At 54.5% G+C, this 27,772-nt stretch overlaps 2 protein-coding genes across 4 annotated transcripts; both read right to left on the bottom strand.

The window, feature by feature from the left end:
• Positions 1-601: 601 nt before the first annotated feature.
• On the bottom strand, positions 602-9,675 carry CPN2 (carboxypeptidase N subunit 2). 3 transcript variants are annotated; one of them, XM_012780256.3, is made up of 3 exons: positions 9,553-9,665; positions 2,865-2,961; positions 602-2,531 (listed from the first exon to the last, which is right to left on the bottom strand). In XM_012780256.3, the coding sequence occupies exon 3, from the start codon at positions 2,526-2,528 to the stop codon at positions 885-887; it is 1,644 nt and encodes a 547-aa protein (XP_012635710.2). In that variant the 5' UTR covers positions 2,529-2,531; positions 2,865-2,961; positions 9,553-9,665; the 3' UTR covers positions 602-884. The 3 variants fall into 3 exon arrangements, with proteins under 3 accessions (XP_012635710.2, XP_012635709.2, XP_012635712.2); XM_012780255.3 differs by lacking the exon at positions 2,865-2,961 and having other exon boundaries at positions 9,553-9,675; XM_012780258.3 differs by lacking the exon at positions 2,865-2,961 and having other exon boundaries at positions 602-2,528.
• Positions 9,676-12,497: 2,822 nt separating this feature from the next.
• Positions 12,498-26,739, bottom strand: LRRC15 (leucine rich repeat containing 15). Its single transcript, XM_076002852.1, has 2 exons — positions 26,673-26,739; positions 12,498-18,168 (listed from the first exon to the last, which is right to left on the bottom strand). The coding sequence occupies exon 2, from the start codon at positions 18,161-18,163 to the stop codon at positions 16,424-16,426; it is 1,740 nt and encodes a 579-aa protein (XP_075858967.1). The 5' UTR covers positions 18,164-18,168; positions 26,673-26,739; the 3' UTR covers positions 12,498-16,423.
• Between the last annotated feature and the right edge of the window lie 1,033 nt (positions 26,740-27,772).

Genomic DNA, 27,772 nt, shown 5'->3' with positions numbered 1-27,772 from the left:
ACGCCTACTCCCACCCCAGGGTGCATGCGACAGCCAGGGAGGTGGATGGCTGAGCCCGGAGGAGCCAGCATGCAGGAAGTGGCTGTGGAAGGCCGAAGGAGTGGCTGGGCTGGTGACGGCGGGTGTCTTAGAACAGCTGCAGTGAGAGGGCGCCCACAGGGCCGGAAGATGCTGTGAGAAGGCTGAGACTGAAGCCTGTCGCCAGCCCACCCAGCCTGCGTCCCACACCTCGGACCCTTTCTCTCTCCTTGGGAACAGCCACCCTGTGCTGAGCAGGTGTCATGAAAGCCGAGCGGCTGGGGCGTCCCTTCCCGGGCACCGTCTTGTCTCCATTTCTCCCAGGCGCGGCATGGATGTGGGCGCTGCCCACGGATCCTCCCACACACACACCAGCCCGACCCTGCTCTGCGCTTCCTGGTCACCTCTGCTTCTATCGCCTCCTGTTTTTCTTTATATCAACTAGAAACACAAACCGAGGGAGAGAAACGGAAACAGACATTTGGCTTTTGAACCCCATGTCAAAATGTTTGCGTGGTTGGAACAGTGGCGAACGGTCCGCCGGTGGGGAGCGAGCGGGCGGGTAGGAAATAACAGGGAAACATCGGGGCCGAGGGTTTTATTCTTCAGGGTGCTTTGCACAGTGTAAGAATGGCCTTGCTAGGCCGCAGGCTCTGAGAGGGGCGATGGAGGAGGAAGGGGAGGGGGAGGTTCTGGGAGCAGGCCTGACCCCCCCACCTCGGAGATGAAACGTCCCTTGCCACCCCATGCGTCTGTCATCTGAAAATCCAAAGCTTCGGGGACTCAGCTCCCCTTGGGCCCCCCATGCTCACCGGCCGGCTGGCCAGCCCCAGAGGCCACCTGCCCCGGCGCCTGTGTGCCTGCTCCTAGGGCCCGGTGACCTGAGCCCCCACAGACACGGTGACCCGCACAGAGCCGCAGCTCGACCGCAGGTCCCACGCCTGGCTGGCATTGTACGCCAGCCCCGGAGAGCCCGCGCCCTGCCGAGGAGACAGCTGGATGTTCAGCCAGCGACACTGGGCCTCGTCACAGGCCAGCACCACCGTGCCCTCGGGGTTGCTGTAGGTGCACCGGCTCCGGGCTGCCCTGTCTTCCACCGCCAGATCCCAGCTGCCCCCTGGCTCCCTGTCGTCCAGCCCCGGGGCCTGGAAGCCCAGGCGGTCCCGGGTGACGGGGCACACCAGCTGCTCCTCCTTCAGCGCCGGCACCACCTGGCCCTTGAGGTAGGCAGGGCCTGCGCAGTAGGTCTGGATGTTCAGCAGCCGGTCCGTGTGCTCGTGCAGCCAGCTGAAGAGGTAGGCCAGGTGGCAGTCACACTGCCAGGGGTTGCTGTGCAGGGCCACGTTGAACAGGTTGTCGTTGGTGTTGAAGATGCCCTCTGGAAGTGTGGTCAGCTGGTTCCTGGAGAGGCTGAGCAGTTCCAGCCTGGACAGGTTCTGGAAGAGGGCCGGGTGCAAGGCCGTCAGGTTGTTGCTGCCCAGGTAGAGATTGACCAAGTTCTCGAGGTCCCTGAAGACGCCGGCTGGGAGGTGGGCGATGGCATTGTGCGACAGCGTGAGGGAACTCAGGTTGGACAGGCCGGCAAAGACACCCTCAGGGACAGTCTCCAGCTGGTTATGGGACAGGGACAGGCCAACCAGGCCTGGGGTGTGGGCAAAGAGGCCGGCGGGCAGCCCGCGCAGCGTGTTCCCCTGCAAGCTCAGGGTGGTCAGATTGCCCAGCGCGGAGAAGATGGGCGGCGGCAGGTGCCGGATGGTGTTGCGCTGCAGCCACAGCCTCTCCAGGCAGAAGAGCTGCGAGAACACGCCTGGGGGCAGCTCTGAGATCTTGTTGCCATCCAGGAAGAGCTCCTGCAGGCTGCCCAGCTTGCCAAACACGCCCTGGGGGAGGCCAGAGAGCGCGTTGTTGCTCAGCTTCAGGGTCTGCAGGCTGGCGAGGGGGTGGAACAGCTCCTCGGGGAGCTGGGCCAGGAGGTTCTGGGCCAGGTTGAGGGTCTTCAGACGCCTCAGAGGCTGGAAGATCCTCTCGGGCAGGGTCTGGAGCCGGTTCCCCTGCAACTGGAGGGACTCCAGGCTGTCCATGTGGAGGAAGAGGCCCTCGGGCAGCGCCTCCAGCGTGTTGAAGTTGAGGGTGAACTTGCCCAGCGAGGTCAGGTTGGAGAAGATGTCGGTGCTGAGGTTGGAGAGGCTGCTGCCTGTGATCTCCAGGTCCTCCAGCCGGGGCAGCCCCCCGAAGGCATCAGGCCCGAAGTGGCGCAGCTGGGTGTTGAGGAAGACCACCTTGGTCAGGTTGGGGCTGCCGACAAAGGCCCTGGTTTCCACCGTGGTGAACGAGGTCTCCACAAAGATGATGTCTGTGGCGTGTGGCGGGATGGCGGGCGGGATGGCGGCCAGCGCCTCATCCGAGCAGAACACCTCCTGGATGAAGCAGTCACAGCCCGCAGGGCAGGGCCGGGCGGGCCTGGCCAGCAGCAGGAGGGAGGCCCAGCACAGCCAGGCTCCAGGGAGCATCTTCTAGATCGAGGAGGGAGAGAAAACAGGAAGGGCCCCTTCACCAAGGGCGGTGCGGAAGGGGGCAGAGCAGCAGAGAGTGAGCCCCAAGATGGGGTCAGGCTGTGAACAAGAATTGCCTCATCAGGGGCCACTGTTTTGGCAGCAGTTTAAATAGAGTCTCACTATGTCACTTAGGCTGGTCTCGAACTCCTGGCCTCAAGCAATCCTCCCACCTCGGCCTCCCAAAGTGCTCGGATTCCAGGCATGAGCCACCACGCCCGGACTGTATTTTTAATAGCATATTTTCATACCACCTCACAACAGCCTTGCGAGATAAGGGGGCCGGGTTCTCACCTCCTGACAGCGAAGGTCTCGTGTGGCCTGTCCACCACCACCCTGCAAGTGACCGCAGTGGCAGGACCCAGACCCAGGTCTCTTGACTTTCTGTGTTCTTTCCAGATTGGAGAAAGCAGTGGAAAGGAGACAAAGAGGCATGAGAGGGAGGTATGAAAGGAGACCACATGGGTACTGTAGAATTTTAAAGATGATATGTAAGATATGGACAGATTATTATTGAGTTGGGAATTTCTAAACCGTAATTCTCCCTGATTTTCCAAATTTCAGCACATCAGCCCCTAACCATGAGGGGATCCTGGCATCTGCTCTTTGCACGGTCTGCTAAGGACAAGTGCAGCCACAGGGATGAGACAGGCTCCTCAGTGCGGCCTCCAAAATGCCCCCTGCTGCCTGCCTCTGCCCCCGCCACAGCAGGGCCCGTGGAGCCTTCCCACATCGTGTGCACAGGAGGGTCCCAGACTCGGGACTCCACAGACCAGCAGGTTTTTTTAAAATAAGGGAGGGGGCACCAAGCTTTTAATTTGCTAAATATTATTTTTTAAAAAAACTATCAGCACCTACCCATAGGTCATAGATGGGTGATGCGGCTTGTGTGTTTTGTTTATTCCTCGGTGATCTTTTTTATATATGAATCAGTAGCCAACATGTAAAAATTGGGAAATGTCCCATTAAAAGTGCAGATTTCAGGATGGTCTGGGGGCAGTGGTCCCACATTCCCACACGGCAAGACCAGCGGGGGCAGCAGTCCCTGCCCCTTTAGAGGGTGTGCGCTCTCCAGGCCACTACTGTCCCCACTCACGGCACTTATGTATAGAGCTTGCGGGTCTTACTGCCATGAGTTCGAATCCCAGGTCCACCACTTCCTCGCATGTGACCTTGGGCATGTAACTTAATCCATACGTGCTTCGATTTCCTCATCTGTAAAATGGGATAATAGCGCCTGCCATGGCAGGGTAATTGTGAGGATGAGATGAGTAAATCCTCATAGTTTTAAGTCAGGGTCTGACACAGAGTGAGTAATTAACAGTGTGTTAACTGTTGTGCAAGCCACCATCGTTACAGAAAAGGTTTTTTGAGCACCAAAAAAGTAAGAACAACAAAATGCTCTTTGGATAGAATATTTGGATTTACCAGCAATTTTAAAAACAAAGAAAACCCTCTCGCAACATAGTCCTAATTTTTCTCACTTTACCTCTCCTCAGGAAGAATTGACTACTGGGGGGCCTTGGGGACCCTCTGCCCCTGGCGGTCTTTGCTGGCTGTCTCTCTGCCGCCCTCTGCTGGCACCCCGAGACTCAGCTTCTGGCTGAATGTCTCTGCACACAAAAGGTCTCCCAAAACCCAGTGCTTACAAAAGCTGCCTGTAGCCTCTTCTGTCCAGACACTCAGTGACTCTCAGTGTCTCCCGGAATTTTTTAGCCTAATCAATAGGTAAAGGACAATTTCTCCCTGAGACAGTGCAGACTTGCCCTGAGGCTTCTCTGGGGCGCACACATGCCGGGTAAGCTACAGGAGGCGCTGAGGAAGGAGTTTCTACCAATCACAACTGCCGGCCTGGGGTTAAAATCCGACTCCTGCACTTGCCTCTTTCAGGAAAAGGAAGCTGTCCCTCCCACACGTGAGGGAAGGGAACAGGACTCAGGCCAGCGTGTGGCTCCTGGCTCTATGTCCCCAGACCAGCAGTGACAGAGTTGGCTGTCGCAGGAGACTGTTTATTCTCTAGAGGTCACTGGGTAAAAGCCAGAACAAAAGCAGAGGGCTCTGGCTGCAGAGGGACAGGCAACCAGCGTCCCATCCACATCTGCCACCACCACCGGGGCTGCCCGAGGCACCTACACAAAACCCTTAGGGGTCCTGAAAGAAGCCCTCTCTGACCCCAGGAACAGAACCTGGAGGTATGTCTCTACTGACACTTAGCATAGGCTCCGAAATGATGGGCTTTCATGGCTGTCCTTGTTGCGGGAAGACGGTGTGCTCATGCCTCTAGCTCAGCGTCCAGGGCAGCACTGACTTCCCGTGGGCTGAGTCAGGGTTTGCTGAGCAGAGCTCTCTGAGGCTGGGAAGAGCAGCTTGGGAGACAAGGCAGCCCTCCCCAGGAACAGCTCAACCCAGACCAAATGACCCCAGGCCAGGCCACGAGAGCAGCCTCGAATCCTTCCAAGAGTAAGAGGGGTACGATTCATATTTTTAACATATGATGATATTATCGGTGTACAAGTCCTTCCTTGCTAACCCCCTTGGCCATTGGTTCTCAAAGGCGGTTTCCAGAAAATTTTCATGGGAATGATGGGCCACACAACACTGGGATGTGAGGCTCTAGAGACGTCTGGTCAGCCTCCTATAGGGAGTGTGGGGCAAGGTCCCCAGGAGGGGACCAGCAGGGCTCGGGTCATAGAGCCCAGATCTCTTGGTTTTCCCAGTCACTCCTGCAAGGAAAACTGGGACCAAAGCCAGAGGTGCACCATGAAAACAAAGCTTCAGCCTCCTGGGAAGAGTGTGCCGGTCTGCTGAGCCAACCTGAGACTGTTCCCTCTCTTCCCTTGGCCTGTGCCTCAAACTGTTAAATCCATCGTCATTTGGAAATAATGCAAATTAGAGGTTTCCAACAAGGAAAGCAGCAGCTCTGGAATTCAGGCCTTGAGTCAAAACTATGGTATTGGTGGCACAGGAAATCAAGAGTCAGCAAATCAGCTTAGGCTGGGGTGGTATAGTGAGTGGGATGGGGGAGGGACAGCTCCAACGTGGGGGTTTGCTGAGGGGCCATTCCCACCTGCCAGTTCCCAAAGCTCCTGAACACACATTTTGATCCTCAGAGCAAACCTAGACGTGTCCAGAACAGGGAAAGGGGCTTCCAGGGCTACAGTGGCTGGCCCAAGGGCACATGACTCAGAAGTGAGGGCTGGCATCCGTCCTGACAGCCTGAGCCCTGAGCAGGGTGCTGGCTGCAACTCCACGAGGTTTCCGCATCCAGGCAGGGGGATGCGTGGGTGGGCAGGCCCACTCCTCACATTTGCGGGTCACGGGGTGAATGTATACAAGGGACCCACTCACTGTCTATCCCCTTCTCTTCCTGCCTGACTCTCCTGTACTGAGAGTAGAGACCCACCCACAGCTGCCCCTGGGCACCCCAGGGGCCTAATGGTGCACTTCCGTGGTGTGGTCAGCCCAGGGAAGATGGGGCAGGGTAGGCAACCCACGCAGGCTGCTGTCCTGGGCACCTGAAGCATGGCTTAAAATGGGGACATGGCCTCTAGATAGGCATGTGCCCTTGGTACCTTTTGGGGGTGTCATGGGGGAAGGAAAGCCAAGACAGAGCCCTCTGAAGTCCAGGGCAAGACCCCTCTCACCCAGTCCCCTGGGCCAGAGGGTGTGCAGGCGGGGATGGTATCCACAGCGGGGTGCAGAGCACTGATAACTTCCGAATGAGCCACTCCCAGCCCAACACTCATTCTCACATCACTCTGGAGGGGCTGGGAGTCAGACAATCTGGGTTCAAATCCTGTCTGCACCCCTGTTTAGCTCTAAGGACTTGATAAAATGACTTGATCTCTCTGTGCTTCACTTTCCTCACCTTCCAAACAGTGAGCATAACACTAGCTTCCTCTCAGGGTCCTGAGAATTGAATGAGAAAATGCCTGGGAAGCTTCGAGGCCAGGCCCTGGTGCACAGTGAGGTGCAGCAACATTAGTGACCCCGGCTGTTCTGAGTTCAGCCCAGCCCCAGCTCTGTTCTGAAGCACTCGCAGAGGTTAGCCATGGAAACCCTGATGAGATCATGCAGCTCTCCCCTCCCTGGCCAAGGGAGAGTGCAATTGCTTTGTCCGAGCACAAATTCAGAGGGCTCTGGCCAGGATGCCCTGGGCTTGGGCCCCTGCCCCAACCCACCCTCAAAAGAGCAGGGTACTGGGGGGCTCTAGAGACGGGACGTGCCCCTGCCAGGGACTATGGAGGCTGGCACCGGGGGGCCACCGCCAACAGATTCCTGCTCACCATCTGGGAATAAGACAAGCAAATGCCCACAAAAATGTTCCACACTTTCAGCAAGCCAAGGAAGTCTGGCTTTTTATGGTTTTTTGTTTTTTTCAGTTGGCTGGATGCAAATAGCCTCTCCTTCCTCTTCTCTAATTGCTCTGGAGTTGGTTTGTTTCTGTGCATGACTCAAGTCAGTCTGTCATCCACCACAGAGCTAAGCCTCACTCCTTCCAGAGGGTGATGGGAGCCCAGCACCCCAGGCTCCCAGGGCACTGCTGCTTGACACTGACCGCGTGGCACCTGCCTCACCAGCAGGGCTGCATTCTGCCACGTGGGCTCTATCTAGCTCATTGGAAGCAGAAAGAGGGGCTTCCAAGACTTGTCTAGGGCCCCTGGCTGCCTCATCCAGTTCCCCAAAGAAGACCTGCTGCTCCCCGGACCTGGGCTCCTTTCCTTTCCACCCCGCAAAATCAGTCCAGAGGCCCAGACGGTCAGGCCGGGGCTGGGTCCCGCCCTCTGCTCCCGCCCTGGCCAGCCTAGCCCACGGCCACCCTGTTGTGTCCCAGGGAGTGAAGCCACCTCTCAGAGTCACAGCGTCTACATCTGTAACTCCAGAACAATCTCTATAATCACCACCATAACACCTAAATTACAGCATCGTTAGGGCTACTGTGGCTCTTAGATGAGATGACAAGCGTTGGACCACAGCAAAAAATAGAAACAACCTGAATGTCCAACATGAGTTGTTGGTTAGATGAACCCAGCACACGGGGCTTGCACACCTGCCTGGTGCCAGGCCCAAGCCAGGTGCTGGGTGCATCCCTGTGCTACATGGATGCAATGGAAACCTCGCGTGCTGTCTTTAAAATTATATTATAGATATGTATTTATTGACAAGAAGTTTGCAATACCTTAAGTAAAATGTATTAGGTCCCAAAATGCTATGTTTCCACTTTTAAGGTATATTTGTGCATAGGAAACATAATAGAAGATTATACACAAAATATTTGCAGTGGTTATCTCTGAAAAATAGAATTGGGGGTGATTTAATTTTGTCCCTCTGCTTAACCACTTCAGTACCAGCGTCGACTATAGTCAATAGCCACAGATGAACGTGCACAGCGACTTTAGCCGACAGCCGTGATATGACTTTTCTAATTTTTCATTTATCAAAACAAAATTGTGAACGTTTAAAAATAACGTAATGAAAATATACATGTATATGCTACCTATTCTGATTTACATTACAAGTACAGCTGCCTGTAAAGTAAAACAAGCTTTCAGTGCTTTCAAGCTTTCCTCATCACACAAGAGCAAAACGGATTGGTCGTCAATGCACAGCACAGACTGTCGTGTGGACTGTGAGTGCCGGCTGTGGGCAAGGTTTCGTGGCTGGTGAGCGCCGTACCGAAGTGGTTAATAATGAATGCTCTACATTGATAAATAGGAAACATATATCACTCTTGTAATAAGGTTGAAAGCTGTCTTATAACAGTTGAGATCATCATGTGAACTGCAAAGCACAGCTCCAAGCACGTAGTAGGGGCTGACTGGATTTCTTTCCCTCTTGGCAGTGATATTGCAAAGGCGCGAGGGAGCTTGTCTATCAGCTGTGCTGGCATCCTAGAAGAGAAGATGGCTAACATTTGGAAAAAGAGGAGGTTGTGACCTGGGCACTGTTGGACTCTCCCACTCCGGGGCCCCCTAAGACCCTTGCTCGCACAGCCCCTGTCACTTCAGAATGCCTGCACCTGCCTCTCCCTGCTACTGCCTGGCCAGATTCTACTCACCCTCCCAGGATAGTGCAGTCACACTTCCCCCATGAAGCCTTCCTTGACTGCCCCCCCTTTGGATCCACAGTCCCCTCTTGTCCTCTGTTGAATGCTTGTGCCCTTCTGCTCCGTGTTCTAGTTGGTGGCACCCACTCGACCGCACCTGTGGCGCTGGGGTCCTGCCACGGTGTCTCTGCATCCAGCACTGGGCTCGGGGCTGGGCCCCAAGCAGGAGTGCAGCCGTGTGCTGGGTGAAGGGACTGTGTCTGCGGTGCTCAGTGACCCACATCTCGGGCCCTGCTCTTCACCCTGCCTAGCGGAGCGGCACTTCGGCTCTGCCTGGGCTGCAGCCTGGGTTCCAACTGCCGCCAACACCTACAGCTGTGTGGGCCCGGGCAAGCCGCTCCGTCGCTCTGAGCTGTAACCTCCCAGCCATACTATAACCCCAGCCCTTAGTTAAAATCAGCACTCAGTTGGATGATAAATGTGCTAAAACAAGATGGTAAATATAAAGTGCTGAACACGATGCCTGGCAAATGTTCAAAAAAGGGGAGCTGCCTGCAGGTTTTATTCTTGGAGCGACCATACACTTTAGCACATGAATCAGGACACTTCCGGGAATGAAAGGGGGTGCTAGCCACAATCGTGCCAAGAGGACAAGTATAAACCAGGCAGAATCAGGCAAACCTGGCCATCTGGTCACCCTGCTCTTCCCCCACTCCCTGTGAGCTCCCTGAGGGCGGGACAGGGCAGTCTTCATTTCACAGCCCCCTGCCCCAACTTCCCCCCCCTCCTGGGCACCCCCAGCCAGCCGAGCACCGCGGGGGGCCCAGGAGCTGCACCGCCTGGACCTGGGGAACGCTCTGAAACCTGGGAAGGGTGGCAAGCCCCACAACAACCCCACAGACCCTGGGAGCCCTGAGGTGGCCCCAGGAAGCCTACCGTGAGGGCCGGGTCGCCCTGGTCTTCCTGGGGAGCAGAGGGGCGTCTGGTGTGGCCTGCGGTCAGCAGAATCCAGCCCCAGTGCTGAGCAAAGTTCCGGGCAGTGGTTCCTCCCCTCACGTGGCCTGAGAGTTCCCAGAATGTCACCAGGGTCACAGGACAGGAGACAGTCTGGGCTCGGACTCTGAAGGTTGCAAAACGACCCTGAACTGCTCCCACGCGCAGCTCCCAGGTGGGGCCAGGATCCCACCTGCGGCTGCACCTGTAGGGCCCCAAGGGCACTGCCAGCCCCAGAAAGTCCCCAGCAGGCTGCTGGCGTGGTGGGGCTGGGGCAGGGGCCGCCCTCACCCTCCTCGCAAACAGAGGCGGCGGGATTCAGAGCCTGACCTCCGGGCAGCCAGCCAGGGCCACCGCGGGCTCTCGGTGCTGGGCAAGTTCTAAGAGGGTTGTGGGTTTGCTGTTTTGTTTTGTTTAATGAACTAATTCTCTAAACCCTGTCTGAGTAAAAGCAGGAAAAATCATAGGGAGGTGAATTGTGGCCCGATATGGAGAGGAACGCCTTCCTACTCAGGGCTGCCCGAGGATGCGAGAAGTTGCTTTGGGAGGCAGTGACTTTCCTGTCTCCAGAGGTGTCCAGCCAGGGGCTGCAGGGCAGGGTGAAGAGCGTGTGTGGCGAGTGAGTGAGTGTGTGTGTGTGTGTGTGTGTGTGTGTGTGTGTGGGTGTGTGTGGCGACTGAGTGTGTGTGTGGGTGTGTGTGGCGAGTGAGTGAGTGTGTGTGTGTGGGTGTGTGTGGCGAGTGAGTGTGTGTGTGTGTGTGTGGGTGTGTGTGGCGAGTGAGTGTGTGTGTGTGTGTGTGTGGGTGTGTGTGGCGAGTGAGTGTGTGTGTGTGGGTGTGTGTGGCGAGTGAGTGAGTGTGTGTGTGGGTGTGTGTGGCGAGTGAGTGTGTGTGTGTGTGTGTGTGGGTGTGGGTGTGTGTGGCGAGTGAGTGAGTGTGTGTGTGGTATGTGAGTGGTGAGTGCGTGTGTGGGTGTGTGGCGAGTGAGTGGGTGTGTGTGGTGAGTGTGTGTGAGTGTGTGTGTGGTGTGTGTGTGGTGAGTGTGTGTGTGTGTGAGTGTGTGTGATGTGTGTGGATAGTGAGTGTCTGGTTAGTGGGTGTGAGTGTGTGTTGAGTGTGGGTATGTGTGAGTGCTTGGTGTGTGTGTGTTCAGTGAGTAGGTGTGAGTGTGTGTGGTGAGTGTGGGTGTGGAGTGTGTGTGCGGTGTGTGAGCGTGCACAGGTGTGTGTATGTTTAAGGCGTGCAGGAGAAAGGATGAACCAGACAAGCAATCTAAGATGGTTTCCAGTGCCAAGAGTCTACCATTTGAAGTAGTCTGATGGCTTTTTAACTTCTTGCATGGTGTTAATATTTATCTCACTCTTTTTATAAGTGCAAATTAATATTTCCTTGGCACATAAGCTGAGTGCATCAGCCAAATAGTAAAGGTCTGATAGAGTGCAGCAAGAAAGCAGGTTTCAGTGGAGACACGCTGCAAATCCACACTGGGCAGAGGAGCGCAGGAGCCTGTGAGAGGGGGGGAAGGCTGTGGACAAAGTGTGCCCAGCCCCGCCCTTGGGGGTATCCAGGCTGGCGGCCTGGAGAGTGGTGGGGGACACCACTCACAAGGGGTCCCACAAACAGGCTTGGGGACAGCCCAACACCGCCTTGGGCTCTGAGCAGGTCCTCAAGGCGACACTCACCTCCAGAATGCAGCTTGTCGGTTTGTCAGCGTGGCATGCTGAGCAAGCAAGAGAAATCTGGCATTGGATAGATCCAGGTTTGAATTCTGACTCTTCAACTAACTCACTTGTCCTTAGACAAGTTATTTGATCTCTACGAGTTTCTGCATTCTCATCTGTGGAATGGGTGTGGCAGAGGCCTGGGGAGGCAGGGGTGTGTGTGTGTGAAATCAAACTGCAGATACCTACAGCTGGAAGGACACTGGGCATTCGTGTGCATTGTGGAGGGAGATTTGCATTAATAACTCCAGGATCTTCTGGGAGATAAGGATTAAGATTTTAATCGTTCCCCATTATCCAAGGTTCCAGAAACCTCTCTGAATGGACTAAGTTTAGTGGTTAGGGAAGAGATAACAAGGCCCTGTAATACAGTGAACATTATTGACCCCTGTCCTGGCCTAACCTCCTGGGACAGGCTTACAGCTGGCAGGACGATCCAACGAGCTAAGACAGCCCAGGCCAATGTGGTTTGAAGCCCCTTTCCTGGGCACGACAGGGGAATAAAGGGATGGCAGCTCATCCCTCTCTTAACTGCTGGACCTGCACCAGCAGCTGGGGCTGCCCCTAAAACCTAGAGAGTGGAAGAGTCCTGGGAACCCCTGGACACTTGGAGGGAGTCACCTCCATTCAGAAGGTGGCTTCTGAGACCCTGTCACTCACCGCCTGGTGCTAAGTAGTGATAAGAGCCCAGAGATGTGCAGGACTGCCTTAACCGCCTGCCACTCTGTGTGTGTGTGTGTGTGTGTGTGTGTGTGTGTGTGTGTGTGTGCGTGTGTGTACTGAAAAAATACAGATGAACGTCAGTGCCTTCCTGGTGGCATAGAAAAAACTCCAGCCTGGGAGCCTGGAGGCCTGCATTGCAGGACTGGCAGGGCCACTAGCTGAAGGGTGACCATAGGAATTTCATTTCCATCCTTGAGCTCACCTTCTTCATCTATAAAATTGGGTGGAACCCACTCTTAAGGTCCCTTCCCACGAGAGTGGCCCATAAATGCCATTTATTCTCTACTTTCTGATTCCCATTCACTTTCCAAAGGCCTGTTCTCAACCCAGAGTCTACTTGCAGTGAGGCACCGTCTGGGCCAGCCTTGCACAAATGTGGCAGGAGCAGAACCCACAGGTGTGAGACCCCTACCCAAGATGTCCACAGAGAGCACACGTGTCCTGTGTAAACCATTTATTGTTGATCCTGTACACCGAATTTATTACAAGCAGCATCTAGCAAAAGATAGACCCCAACCCTGCCCACCAAGCCTCATGAGACCCTGGAGGCCTAGAAATCTCTAAATGCATCGCCAAGCACCTGGGACTATTTGCAGTGATTCTCTAAGCAAGGCAAACATGGTCTACTTTTGAAGGCAGCTTGGAGGCAGTGGGTTGGTGAGAACAATGCCTCCTTCAGAGAAGAAGAAGTCTGGGACTGGGAGGAGTTTCCTGGTGGCCTGCCCTCTCTGAGCTAAGCGATGGCTTCCTTCCCAGACCACCTCCACCTCCCCAGCAACCCGGAGTTCTGACTGCGAGATCTGTGGGCTGAATCTTTGAGTGGTTCACGGTGAAAGACTAGGGTACACCCGTGTCTGTTTACCAACTCTAGTCATCTGGATGATGCCAGTTGTCTGCTCTCTATAGCTTCCTGCGCTTGCAAGTCCTCCTGGAACTGCTCTGCATGGACATCTGAAAGGCTGTGGAAGTCGTCTTGTTGCCCGTGAAAAGCTCTAAGAACTTTGTCATACCTCTAAATTCTAGAACAACACACACAGCCCAACAATTCCCATGAAAGAGGCCAGTTTTCTGGAATGGGTGGATGAGCTTAGTCTTTTCTATATTTGCAAAGCTTTTGGTCCAGTGAGGTTCCAGTGAGGTTCCAGTACTAAGTGAGGTTCCAATGGCTGAGACCACAGGGAGCAACAGAAGAGTGATCCTCATTTTCTTTGGTTTAATGCGAAAGCCCAAGACAGGCCTTTCTTGCATGAATTTTGAAGAGAGAAGTAAAATCCACAGCCTATTGAAAGATGTGCAGAAGAACAGGCGGTTCTGTACCCTACCACCAGGGGGCGATGGTAGCGCTCGTGTCACAGGGGTGTTGGGGTTAAAAAGAACGCTTCCGCTCGTTCAGTGCTTTGAAGGTACTTGTGCACAGTAAGCACTTAAAAAATAAGAAAGGAAAACAGGGTTCTAATTGACTTTTGTTATCTTTCCCTAACATTCCGCCCACCTGGCACTCCACAAGGGAGTGGAAATGGCCAGGAACCAGTGAATAGAGGGTAAGCAAACCGAATTCTATACCTTACTCCAACTTTTCGGGGACCAAGTGGCTTATTCCAGCCCTGAGAATTGAGCAAATGCATCATCCTGTTGCAAAGGAGACTCTACCCAGCTTTTCTGGCAGCTCCCTGGCCAGACATCGTGTTTCAGAGGGATTGAGGGGCTTGCCGAGGAAGAGGAGGCCAGAAAGCTCCATCCGACTCCTCTGTTGGGAGAAAGGAAGAGGCAGGCTCAGAAGGCTCACACAAAGGGTCCCCACCCCCGGCCGGCGTGCTGTGCTTCTGGCTGGCATCATCTGAGGACAGCTGCCTCAGGCCAGCCTTTGGGCCAGACAGGAAGGTACCCCAGTATCATGACTAATGCCCAGGTTCTGAGTTAGGATTGGCAGGGGACACTGGATGAGGAGGGTTCCTACCTCTCTCTGTCCCTATCCCATTTGTGCCTATGCACAAAGAGATGCTGGAGCCTGAAGTCAGCTCACAAGGAGCACCCAACAGTGCAGGGTACAGGGGCCGTGGCTCTGAGCTTCCTGTCTTTAGGAGAACAGGCCAGGCTGCCGCTATTGGCCCCAGGACCAATGTCCTAGGCCACTGTCAGTGGAATGATGCTCCAGGCTCTGGGCTCACTTCCTTTCGGCCCTGGCCAGGCTTGGTACATGTCTTCCAGTTGCTACAGATATTCTGAAAATACCCTGAAGACCTGGATTTGCCTTGAGGAGATGAAGTTTCTCGACTCTGAGAGTCCCCACCTCTCCCAGGTCCCCAGGACGAAAGCAAAAAGCCATACAATGGGCACTAGTGTTTAGTGTTTACAAACATCCCTTCCTGGGCCCTTTTCTCCGGGCAGGGACTGCGGGGAAACCTGGTCACCCTGTCAGCATGGTGCTGTAAGGCCCAGAGGGCTTCGCAGTTGCCATGTGGAAGCCAAGGAACCAGTAAGAGCCGCTCAGGACTGGCACTGGCTCTCCCGCTCCCTGCAGAGCCAGCTGAACTTCTTTCCTGGGCAGAGAGCCCAAAGCCCTCCATTTCACTGCTTTAATTTCTAAACTGGCGGACCGGTTGTCCAGAAAAAGACACCCATCACCCTGAGCGTACTTTCTCTGACAGTGCGTATGTGTGTAGCAGGAGGGACAGCAAAGGCGGGTGTTCATTTGCCTGTAGCTCAAGGAGGAGAACTCCAGAGCAACTCAACTCTCATAACCACGCCACAGGGGAAGGCAGCTCGAGAGCGCCCCCAGACCCAGTGTGACCTGTCAGTGTACCCCGACATTGCCTGCTGTAGATGAAAATTCTGAAGTTTAGCTGCTAGCTGACTGCAGTGTTGATGGAGGGTTTTACCACGATGTTAGAGAAATTGCTGGATTCCATTACACTTGGCCGTCCAATTAAAGGATCTCATCTCTGAGCTATTTCACTTCCCCCAAATGGAGCATGAAAATTAAAAACAGATCCAGGCATATCATGCCCATAAAAGGCCCCAGGCAGAGGGGCCTCCAATGAGCAGCAGACAGTGTGTTGGCAGGGAGGGGTGTGGCTGCACGGGCTACTGTAGTCAGGATGCTCCTGACCTGACCCGCCTGGGTGCTGCAGGCCTCAGCGTCTCAGGATTTAACAAGATCTTCTGTCCAGGCCAGCGCCTCCTGTCCTGTCCATCCCACATCTTCTCCTCCACCTCGGGCAGCTGGGCCTTTGCACGGGCTGGCTGTGGGGGCAGTGAGGGACCTAACCTGGCTCACGGGGCACCAGGTCCCAGGTAAGTCCATGCCATCTCCAGAAACGCCAATATTCTCCCGGAAAAGCTTGGCGTGGGGACACTTGTGATGTTTTTTCTTCCTGATCTGGATGCTGATTACACGGTGTGTTCAGTGCGACAGCTCACTGCGCTGTACACCATCATGCTCCCACTGTTCCGCGTGTGCACTTTAACATAAAATTAAGAAAAGAAAACCCCAGGAGTAAACATGGGATCTCCAGGCACCAGATTTCTTTCTCCATCTAGTACCAATAAGCTGATTTTCATGTTTTTAGAAGTCTGGAATTGTGCATGATTTTATTCCTTAGAGGGCTAAAATTTTCGAACCAAAGTTTGCAGTTTGGAAATATCATTCTCTAAAAGACTGAACTTGTGCTGGTGCCTTTCTTCGTTTTCCAGATGAAAGTTACAAGAGAGATGCTGATGACAGCTCTGTCTCCAGGAATTGAGCTGTACGGTTTTTCCTTCTCTCTTTCACAACGAAGGCAGGGCGCTCAGCAGTGGGTAAGAAATCAGCTAAATGGTTTGAAGTCTTCTTCGAGGTGAGAACTCACCCTGCCCCCAGGAGCAGAAAATCTATGAGAGAGCTTTCATTTGAGGGATCAAGCCACAGCGCAGACAAGAGGCATGAAAGAAGGGAAATCAACTTACATAATATTAATACTTCGAGGAGAGGGCTGTCTTGGCAGAGAACTATTCCCACAAAGTGAGCAGGCTTTGCAATGATCGAGACCACAGAGACCAGGAAGGGGCCTGGGCGCAGGGAAGGTTGTCTTAGAGGACAGGTGGTGAGGATGGGGAGGAGAAGCCCTCCTGAAGTAGGCCCAGGGATGTGAGTTGGAAATCCCCAGGGATTTGGCCCTGGCCAGTGGATCTCCCTGGGGGTAAGGATGTCCTGCAAGACGTGATTCTCTACAGGAGAATCCAGCACATCAGGAACGGTTGAGGGCACCTTTCTCTAGGGCCCAGAAGGAGTGATCAGGGGATAGCTCTGTGGACCCAGGGATGGAGGCAGAAAGATGAAATTCCCAGACCCTCCAATCCCACCACTCCCCCACCCGGCTCCCGCCTGCCTCTCTAACACTCATTGGGCGCCTTCATCTGCATCAGGACCGCCTGGCTCCTCTTCTTGCAGCAGCAACAGCAAATGCAGGCAACCAGGGAGCAGGCCAGGGCAATGATGCCAATGACGATGGCGGCAATGGCCAGCCCGCTCTGGGCCCGGGTCATACCCCACGTATCACGGTCATCAGTGACCTGGATGGTGGTCAGATCGGTGTAGTCTTCCACGGGGCTGGTTAATAGAGTGGTAGAAGAGACGGACGTGGTGTCGAAGTAGCTGGGTATGTCTGGGTACCTTGGCGTTTCTGGGTAGACGGGCACCTCAGGGACACTGGGGACAGCCATGTTGATGTTGATGACAATGAGGGACTGGCCTCGGACATTGACCGGGCTGAAACACACCGGGAGGGCGTCCGTCCCTAACCTGGGCTGGTTGAGCAGGAGCCAGTTGCGGAGCGGAAGGATGTCTGAGTCACACCTCCAGGGGTTGTCGTAGAGCCGCAGCTCACACAGGTTCCCCAGGTGATCGAAGATGCCCAGCGGCAGGTTCTCCAGCTGGTTGTTCTGCAGCTGGATGGTCATGAGGCCATTGACGTTGGCGAAGATATTCCCCGGGAGCTGTCGGAGGTGGTTGTTCTGCAGGGAGATGTTCTGCAGGTTGGCCAACGTGCGGAAGACGTTCCCGTCCAGGCCCTGCAGCGCGTTGGTGTGGAGGGACAGCTCTCGAAGCTCCGTCAGCCCGTTGAAGGCGCCGGGGGAGATGAAGTTGATCTGGTTGCGGCTGAGGATCAGGACCTGCAGCTGGTGGAGGTTGCTAAAGACGTTGTCAGGCAGAGAAGTGATGTGGTTGTCGTAGAGCCAAAGTTCGCGCAGGTTGTGCATGGGCCCGAAGACCCCGGGAGAGAGCTCCTTCAGGGAGTTCCCAAAGAGCGTGAGACGGTTGAGCTGCGGCAGCTGCATGAAGATGCCAGGGGGCAGCTGGGAGATGTGGTTGTTGGACAGGTAGAGTCTCTGGAGGTTGCGGTTGTTGTGGAAGAGGCCAGGGGAGAGCATGGCGATCTGGTTCTGCTGGAGGGCCAGTTCCTGGAGGTTGCCCAGCCCGTCAAAAGCGCCCATGGGGATATCCGAGAGCCTGTTCTCATACAGCCGGAGGACCTGGAGGTTGCCCAGGTGCTGGAAGACCCGGGGTGAGATGTGGGTGAGGCTGTTCTTGCCCAGATTGAGCTTGGTGAGTCCCACCAGGTGGTCGAAGACGCCATCAGGGATGTACTCCAGGTGGTTGCCGTGCAACTGCAGTTCCTTGAGGTTGCTGCACTGGGAGAAGTGGGCCGGCTGGATCTGCAGCAGCTGGTTGCTGGACAGGAGGAGCGACTCCAGGTTGTCCAGGCCCTGGAAGAGGCCGATAGGCAGAACCTGAAGCTTATTGTTGGCGAGGCTGAGATAGCGCAGTGAGCCCAGGTTGCGGAAGGCCCCGGGCATGATATGTGACAGCTCATTCTTCTCGATCCTCAGGGCGATAAGGGCTGAGATGTTGAGGAACGGGGACTCGCCAAGTTCAGTGATGTGCGTGTTGAGGATCTGCAGGCTCATGGCGTTCCAGGGCAGAGGGCTAGGCACTGCCACAATGCGCGCCCCGGTGCACTCCACCTGGGAGGCCCGGGAGCAGGTACACTCGCTCGGGCAGCCATAGTAGGCCAACCCTGCACCCCAGGCGTGGCAGCCCACCAGCAAAAGTAGATAATGTTTCAGTGGCATGGCCTCTGCAAGGGGAGAGAGCACACATTAGTTAGGGTCACCTCACTGACACCAGCTAGTTTTAAGCCAGTGTCAACGTGCAGTGCCAACACTGGCTTGGCTTTGAACCCCATGATCATGTACCCAACCCATGCTCCCTCTGCTCTGGCCAGCAGGCCTCTCTGCCTCCCCCATGCCTTCCTATCTCTGTGCCTTTGCTCAAGCAATTCCCCCCACCTGGAATGTTCCCAGTCTTATCCAAATCTTCCCCATACTTCCAAATCCAGCTCCAATGCCGTCACCCTTGGGATGCGCTCCCAGATTCCACAGGTCAGTATTAGCTACCGTCCCATGCAGGTGGTCCTCCCGCCCTCCGTCACTGCCATGCCACAGTGGCCTTCATGGCACTCACTGTGTTCCTGCCTGTTGTTCCTGGCTGTCTCCTTCCTTAGTCAATGAGCTTTTCAAGGTCATACAGGTTCCTACTCAGGTTCCTTGGGGCAGGAACCGCATCTTATCCGTCTGCAGCACCTGGACGTGCTGGGTGAACACAGCCTTGTCAGGAGGAACAGAGAGGGACTGAGAACAAATAAATAGGCCTGAACCTGGCGGAAGATGCTGAGGCCACAAACACAAGAAGCAGCAGCCAGCAGAGTCAGGACCACAACCTGGCCCTTTGTTAACCCTTTCACCCTTCCTCTAGGTTTAATTCAAACCACCTTCCCAACAAAAGGAAATGATGTGTCTGCACCACGTCCTGTCTGCTGGGAGAGCCTGCGGGGGGCCCAGCCCAGGCCCGGGGCCAGCCCTCTGGGTGTGAGTCCCAGTTTCCACAAAGAAACACTGGGTGGCCTTGAGTGAGTTCCAGAAAACTTAGGATGCACTGTGAGCTAAAAGGTGTGAGATCCAGATGCTTCCTCAGGCACAGTGGTGATCTGGGAATGGAGGCAAATTCATGAATGTTTTGGTGTTTGAAGATGATGATAAACATGTATAAATGTGTGTGTGTGTGGTGTGGAGACATGGGTCACAGGTGCTGACCACTATGTGAATATCCAAGGACCGCTAACTCACAGCTTGACCTGGCATGAGTCTTGAGTTTGACCTTGAACGAGTCTTGAGGCCTCCACGCTTCAGCTTCCTCATCTGTTAAGCGGGGACGATAATGCCTGCCCTGCTCTTAGGCTGTTGCGGGAACCGATGGAGAATGGACGCACAGACTCCTGAAGGCAGGAGGGCCTCAAAGTGCTCCTCACTGTGGCGTTCTTCATCAAGCTACTGAGAATTTCTGTGTATACATGGAAGTATCTATAACTTCCATCCAAGCTTCAAAAGGGTCTGTATCTCCTGAAGGGTTAAGCGGTCACTACTGGTCATACATTCCCGTCACTGTATGGAGAGTCAGGAAGCAGAGAAACTGAGGCTCAGAGCTGAAAGCCCAGGTCTCCAGATGCCTAGGTGAGCTCTTTGAGTGGTCATGCAGTCTCTCCTTTTAATGAGCAAAAATCCCAAGCCCTGGAAAGAATTTCAAATGATGGCATATAAAGCTGGGTGGAGAAGGTATTTCTCTGATCTTTCTTTGTGCCCCTGAACTCAGAGTCTAGAGCCTGGCCCATAACTCAGAATAATCCAGGCTCCCCGATCTGGCCTCAGCCCCATGCACCCCTCCCTGACACCCCACAAGCCCATCCGCCACCTACAGAGACCTTGATTTTCATTTATTCACAGCCCACTCAAGCCCTGACCTGCTGCACTTTCATATTAAGGACTTGACTATGTATGTAGAACAGTGAAAAAAACCAAAGGAAAAAGAATACCTTGGTCAATGGAGTCTAGATGCAAAGGAATGGGGCCAGATTAAACTATGGACACATATAAAAAAAAAATGAGTTTGTGGCCAGGCGTGGTGACTCATGCCTGTAATCTTAGCACTTTGGGAGACTGTGCAGGAGGATGGCTTGAGGCCAAGAGTTCAAGAACAGCCTGGACAACATAGTGAGACTTCTGTCTCTCCAAAAGATAGAAAGAAAGTTAGCCGGGTGAGGTGGCATGCATCTGTCCTAGATATTTCGGAGGCTGAGGCAGGAGAGTCACTTAAGCCCAAGAGTTTGAGGCTCTAGTGAGCTATGATCACACCACTGCACTCTAGCCTGGGCAACAAAAGGAGAACCTGTCTCTTTAAAAAACAATAGCAGGCCGGGCGCGGGTGGCTCACGCCTGTAATCCTAGCACTCTGGGAGGCCGAGGCGGGCGGATTGCTCAAGGTCAGGAGTTCAAAACCAGCCTGAGCAAGAGCGAGACCCCGTCTCTACTATAAAATAGAAAGAAATTAATTGGCCAACTGATATATATATAAAAAATTAGCCGGGCATGGTGGCGCATGCCTGTAGTCCCAGCTACTCGGGAGGCTGAGGCAGAAGGATCGCTCGAGCCCAGGAGTTTGAGGTTGCTGTGAGCTAGGCTGACGCCACGGCACTCACTCTAGCCTGGACAACAAAGCGAGACTCTGTCTCAAAAAAAAAAAAAAATAAAATAAAAAAAAAAAAAAAAAAAAAAAACAATAGCAACAACAAAAACAATTGTATAGACAAATGTCAGGTCCAGAACTTAAGAACAGAAAACTAACTGCCCAACAGGGGGCACAGAAGAAGTGGCTCAACATCTACCTTAGGAGAAAACTTTGGGCTTTTTATTGACAGTAACAAAGAAAGGAGGCTTCCCACAAAAGCTAATGTGATCTGAGACTGGATTAATAGAAGTATCAAGTGTGGAACAAAGGAGGTGATGGTCTCACTCGACACTGCTCTGACCAGGCCACACCTGTAGTGCTGTGCTCAGTTCCACTCTGAACTTTAAGAAGGCCAATGACAAACTGGCCTCCTGAAGAATTTCTAGAGAATGGTGAAGGGACCTAGAAACCAGAACATCTGTGCACCTGTTGAAGTAGCTGTGTATGAACAGCCAGAAGAAGAGAGGATGTGAGGAGTCCACAAGCACTTCCCCAGTATCTGTGAAGGGCTGCCATGGAATAAAAAAGTGACCTAACTCAGGGTGGCTCTAGAGGTCAAAACTAGTGTGCAGATGTTGTAGAACAGAAGATTTCAGTCCACAAATGAAGACAGTTTGTCCAGAGCCAACGTGGGCAACGTCACCGAGGTAGCAAGTGCCCCACCACTAGACGTGTTCAGGCAGCGGCAGAGCAGCCATGTGGTAAGACAGGTGTAGAGACAATTCCCACAGCTGGTAGGGCACTGGACTAGAAGACAGCTGATGTCCTGTCCAGTCCTAAGATTTTAGGATTCTAAGGCTGAGTTCCAGAGCATGGATACGAGACCCATGCCCCAGCACAGCTGTTCCTGTGCTCACAGGGGTCTGTGTGGGCAGGTGTGGGTGTCTGCCCGTCCCCTTGGTACATATGTGTCTATAAGACATTTGCTCCCTGGACTGACTTATAAAAGGTGAAGCTCTAATTGCTCCCAGTGACATGCTAGCTAGCACTTTTTTATTTTTAATGCATATCCCTATACTGAGCATGCTTCAAAATAGCAGAGACTAAATTAAGTGCCCATCACCTGGCCAGCCCAGGGCAGTCTCTGTTGAGCTTCCTTATGTCCTCCTAACATTGTAGGATGAGGCACACTCTGAGGACCTGTCTTTATGTGGCCTCCTCTGAGTCTGCGCTCGCCAGCTGGGGAGGGTGCCTCGTGGCCTGGGAGGAGGAGTGGCGAGATAACTCCCCATGGGAACAGGCCACTGCTGTCTAAAATGGACCACACTCAGTGCAACAAATATTGCAAGAATTTGCAGCTTTTCCTTTTTATAAATCCTCACATCTGCAGAGCCCACCCCAGCATCACATGTAGCAGTCTCCTGTTTTCCAGCACGTCTCGCTGCCGAAATTCGCACGGACGGCTCCACGGGCCCTCCAAAGAGCTCACTTCAAACCCACCTGCAGAGCCCTCAGGGGGTGGGGGGCCGCAGAACCGGGGCTGGGGGCCAGGCCCTGAGATTTCCAGCGAGTGATGCAGGCTGGCGCAGTGGCCCGAGGCCTTCAGGAGCCCAGCACGCAGCGGCCTAATTGCCCACGCTGCCCAGTGCTGCTTGGCAGCTGTGACGGTGGCAGTTAAAGGGCCACAAAGCTGCCCTAATTATAACTTCTTCCCCTAGGCAGCCAAGCACGTCCTCAGCGACTCAGGGCAGTCCCTGTCCAGCCCCTGGGGAGGGAGTACAGCCTGGTGTCTGCCACTGCCCCATGAAGTCAGCCGGCAGACAGAAGGACGGGCAGACAGCTCACCTGGACACTCTTACGCGGTCCCTCCCTAGGGGTAGAAGCGCTTGAACCAGGGTCTCTTAGCAGAAACACCCCGTGACTCATGAGTGAACCCGTAATTAGCCTTGAAGTCCTGGGCTTTGTTGGTTGGTGGGTTGGGACTTTTTTAGTTTAATACCATCATTCACATTCCCTAAACACGAGGTTCCCTGGGAGGAGACTCCTTTTTATTTTAATGCCACAGAGCAAAACTTTCAGAAAGAGCCTGGAAGACCAATGCTCTACTCTGGCCTTGACACTAAGTTGGAAAGTGGGTTTAGGTAAATTCTCCAGGCCTCAGTTTCCCCTTCTGTAAAGACATTTGAGGGCCCTTGACAGGGGGCAGGAAGAAAATTTGGCCTGAAGCCCCCCCATTCTCCTCCTCTCGTCTCTGTAGGTCACACTGAACCACCAGACACGTGGCTGGGCCCCACCTTCGTGCCGAGGCTGAGGAGCTGCCCCCATCTTTCCAGGCCCCACCTTGCTCCAAAATTTCCCAGGCAGGGCACTCCCACTTGGCACTTAGCATCTGCACATGGCCAGCAGCCATTTCATGGGACTCAGGAGCTGAGGGTTGCCTTCAAGAGCCTCTGGCCGTGCCCTTTCCCAGTGCACCTGGGGAAACTGAGGCCCAGAGAGGGGCTCTCACTCCCTGGCCCTCTCCCCACAGAGGGCTGCCCAATCATGGCCTCATCTGCAGAGAGATGTTACCCAACCAACCTGAGGGCCCCCAAGGGAGATGCCAGGCTTGGAGCTGCTAAGAGGCTGTCCCCACTACCCTAATGGCCAGTGCTGTCCTCAATTATGCTGCTCTTTGGTGCTCAATCCAGCAGTCTGAAGTCACCCTCTGACCGAGAGGCCCAGCCTAGAGCTCAGGCCTCAGTATGGCCAGACCTGCCCATCCCCCAGGGCAGCACGTAAAAATCACCTAGGAAGCTTGTTTAATGGAACTGACCTCATAGCGTTGCTGCTATGAGGATTTAATGAGTTAAGGCACATAAAGCACTTAGACTAGTTCTTGGCACACAGTGAGTACCCAATAAATGTTAGTGACAATTGTTATTTTTGTTGTTGAGGAAAATCAGGATCTCTGGAGATGCTACCCACAGAGACCCTGATCCCAGGTCTGGGGCACTCTGCACGTCTCACAAAGTCCCTAAGCGGCTCTGAGGCAGGCGTCCACAGACCACGCTCAGAAGCACCGCCTGAGGCCCAGACCAGCAGAACACACTCGTGACCTGCGTCACGGACCACCAGGAACAGAGAGAGATAGCCCAGGATGGGGAGGCTGTCAGTCATGCCACGACCTCCCCCAGGTCCCCCCCGTCACTATTTCCTTCAGCTGTCCATTCCACTTCCTGTCAGGAACTTGGGGTTTGTGCTGAGTCGAACCCAGCAGTAGAAGCTGCTTCCAGAAGCAGTGCCTAGAGCCCATCAGAGGTGCAAGGGCTTTTTGAGATCATCTGGTCATTTTGTAGATAGGAAGACTGAGAGGGCCCCCAGGGCGGAGGGGACTTGCCCAAGGTCACACAGTCAGCTGGAGACTCCTGACACCCATTCACGGCCCCTAACCATACAGCCTGGTACTTCAGGACGTCGTTGTCAACCACGTGCCTGGAAGTGCCTGGGAGGTGGGGGGAAGGGGTTTTGCTCCCTCCATCTTACAATGACCTGTGGCGCATATACAATCCACCCTCCACCTGCCCAGCACTGGCCCCAAGGCCAAGAGCCTCTCCTGACTCCCAGGCTACACAGCTTCAGGGATTTTCTTCTTTAAGAAAGATCATCACAGCCAGGCGCGGTGGCTCACGCCTGTAATCCTAGCACTCTGGGAGACCAAGGCAGGTGGATCCTTTGACCTCAGGAGTTCGAGACCAGCCTGAGCAAGAGCGAGACCCCGTCTCTACTAAAAAAACAGGAAGAAATTAGCTGGACAACTAAAAACATATATATACATAAAATTAGCCAGGCATGGTGGGCATGCCTGTAGTCCCAGCTACTCGGGAGGCTGAGGCAACAGGATGGCTTGAGCCCAGGAGTTTGAGGTTGCTGTGAGCTAGGCTGACGCCACGGCACTCTAGCCCAGCAACAGAGTGAGACTCTGTCTCAAAAAAAGAAAAAAGAAAAAAGAAAGATCACCTCCTGCTCTGATGCTTGTTCAATTTGTTCAATTTCACCTGAGTGGCCTAGAGGAGTGGAAGGAAGGGGCAGAAGGGTTCACCAAGAGGTTGATCCCAGTAATCTCAACCACACATAGCGCCATTCACAGGTCCCTGATATGGAACGCTCCGTCCCAAACACAAAGCATCCTCGAGCCCCACGGCAAGACTGGCCACATCCTCACCCTCTTCCTTGCTAAGGTGGTGACCCTCATCTCTCATGGCCCTTCAAAGCCAAAATGATGTTCCTGATTTTTAAGAAGAAAATGAGCAAGAAAACGTGACCCCTTTCCAGCCTCTCTGTGGGGGATCCTCCCAGGGTTGGGGCGGTAGACCTGGGCTTCCTGCTGAGGCCGGAGCAGGACTGTCATTAGCCCGGCAAGCGCAGCGGCAGATGCCAACTGCCCAGCAGAACAGGGAGACCCTCCCCAAAGGGGCTTTTATGGGAGAAGCCATGGTCTACGAGCAGCCCCTTTCTCCGGCTAGCTCGGGGGCCCAAATCAGACAGAAATAGCTCTGTCCCTGATTAAAGCAATCTCTAAATTCTGTGTCCCCAAACCAAGAGAGACACTGAAACCTGAAGCTGCAGCCGCTCTTTCGTGGTCAGCATTTAGGGCAGCAAATTGCCATGTGCAGTCACAGCCTGTTTACTGGCAGGACCGAGGCAGGGCAGCTTCTCTCCATCTCTCCTCATTTCTCCACGTCCCGATCTACTCCCACCCTTGCCTTACCACCCCCTCCATTGCTGAGCAAGCAAAGGTAGTGTTCCCCAGCCCTGGGGAGAACCTCCCGTGCCCTGCCTTTCTTCGGGGTGGAAGCAGAACATTCCCCCACCTCCCCGCACCCCCTCACATGCCTGCCTCATCACTACCGAGCCCGCCAGCTGACTCAAGACCACAGGCAAATTGGGCTGTCTGGCCCTGAATTTACCCCAGATGTTCACTCGATACAGAGGGAAAGAAGCACCAGCCGTGAAATTTCTCAATTACAGGGCCAGTGGCATCGGCCCATCTGAGAACCGCCTGAGATAAGGCGATATAATCCCAGATAACCCTAAAGGAGAAGGTGACGCGTGGCAGGCGGCAGCCAGCACCTTCCATCTGAGCACGTGTCATCCCAGGGAGATGGCAGCTGCCCTGCGGAACATACTTGGCCCTGGAGGTAGAATGGCTCTCGCCCTTTGGCACTGGTGGGAGGGTCCAGAAAGTTCTGATTTTCCATTTTCCACAGTTGGTGTCTTGGCCCTGAGTCCTGGCTATACGTCCGAGCAGAGACATGGGTAAAGGTCCAAGAGTAATGACTTTAAATGCACACCACCCCTCAGCACAAACCCGCCTCCAGCCCTGAATCCCTGCCCAAAACTGTCAGCCTGCACCGAGGCCATCACTCCGGGTGGGCAAGGGGGGAAGCGGCCAGCACGGGGTCGCCTAAGCCACATGCAACATTAGAGTCCAAACAATTCTGAGCCCGAGTCCAAATTGGAACTGCAAGGCAGGGGCAGCACATCTGCTGAAGTCAAGTCCGTAGCAATTATACGGCTGGGCAAAGAGGACAGATCTCTGGCCTGAAAAAACCCCATGAAGGAAGGTCCAGCTTGGTCTTGGATCGATCCAGATGCAGGGCAGGCCACTGGCGGCCACCACAGGCAGCACAGGCAAAGAGGATACAGGCTCCTGAACCTTAAAAAGGGAAACGCTCCCCCCAGTGGATCTGGTACCCAGGGAGAGGTAAACCAGGTGAGTAAGGGGTGTGATAACGCAGTCAACTTTCAGCCTATCTTGCCGGTCTCCAGCATCTCAGCGCCCCAGGCTGACATCACCGCGTGGGAAGGGCAGGGGCGAAAGAGGCCGGCCAGGCGTCCTCGGAGGGGCTGGCAGTCCCTCGCGCCCAGGCAGTGGGGGGACACCAGCACCCCTCCACAGCAGGCTCTACCTGGCCCTGGCCCGAGAGCACCCCGGGCACCCCGCCAGCCCTGCCGCTTCTGGACTTTTTTGCAGGGGAGCGAGGTCAGCAGAAAAGGGGGGGCGGCTCACGGAGGAGGGAGGGCTGCTCACCCACTTACCTGCAGCTCCGGGCCCGCGACCAGAGGGAGCCCGAGAGGAGCACCAGGCGGCTCAAGGCTGCAGCATGAGTGCTGCTCCTCGGGGCGGCCCGTATTTAAACGATCCCGGGTGTGAGTCACCGGGGGCAGTGTCGGCGGGGAGGGGGACTGCAGGCCAAAGGGCAGCGCCCCACGTCCAGGACGCCCGCCAAGGGACGCACAGCCTGCGTTCCTGAGTGGAAGGGATTTTCTTCTACCACATTTTTAAAATAAGAGCACATTTTCCTCTTGTCTCCTCTGCCTCAGTGTTTCTTTTGGATTCCCTGGCTGCATTGGCCACTGTGGCTTTGGAGAGGGGAGCTCACCACCTGCAACCCCTCTCTCTCCCAGTGACTGGGGACCCCCACTGCTCCGCACCGCCCAGGGACCCTGGGGGCTGGGGAAGAATCAGAGGTTGTCACTCCCCTGCTACCAGGAATATTCACAAGTGCTTCTGCCTGTGGCTCTAGAAAATGCATTCCTTCTTCTCTTTCTTTCTTATTTTAAGCTTTTTACTTGGAAATGTTTTTAATTTACATAGAATTTGCAAGAATAATACAACTCATATGCTTAACCCAATTCACCTGTTGTTAACATTTTGGACAAAGCATTTATTCTAAATTCCAAGGAAAAATAAAATTACCCCACTGTGGCTCTTCTAAAAACAGTGTTTCCTCTATTTCCTTCTGCAGCTCAGGTCTGTGCCCTTCCTGCAGCTCCCAGGGGTGCATGCCTGTCTCTGGCCTGATGAAGGGCAGTCAAGGGTGTATTTGGGAAGGAGGGGCTCCCCTGTGCCCTTCACCCCTGCATCACAGCCCACACCCTGCTGCCCCTGCCTGCCCCTACCACAGTGGTCCCACCAAGAGGGCCTGGGGAGAGGATACAGAAGTCATAGCTGGAAGGTGGAGTGGCTGCCAAACCCCAGCTTGCCCTCCAAGACAGAGCCTCCACAAGGCCTGAGCTGCTCTGCGCAGAAGCCACCGGCCCTTCCCTGGCTCAGTTTACCCTCTCAGCCAAGTGGGGAGAGTGATACTTACACACAGAGCCTAGTGGAATGCCAAGAGCCTTAATTAATGTTTGCA

The sequence above is a fragment of the Microcebus murinus genome, chromosome 1 (genome assembly GCF_040939455.1).
Source record: "Microcebus murinus isolate Inina chromosome 1, M.murinus_Inina_mat1.0, whole genome shotgun sequence".
Lineage (NCBI taxonomy): Eukaryota > Metazoa > Chordata > Mammalia > Primates > Cheirogaleidae > Microcebus > Microcebus murinus.
This window is presented reverse-complemented; position numbering and strand designations above follow the sequence as displayed.

What these genes read in the sequence shown, in the direction of transcription:
- CPN2 (XM_012780255.3), bottom strand. Translation starts at nt 2,528, where the DNA reads ATGCTCCCTGGAGCCTGGCTGTGCTGGGCCTCCCTCCTGCTGCTGGCC.
- LRRC15 (XM_076002852.1), bottom strand. Translation starts at nt 18,163, where the DNA reads ATGCCACTGAAACATTATCTACTTTTGCTGGTGGGCTGCCACGCCTGG.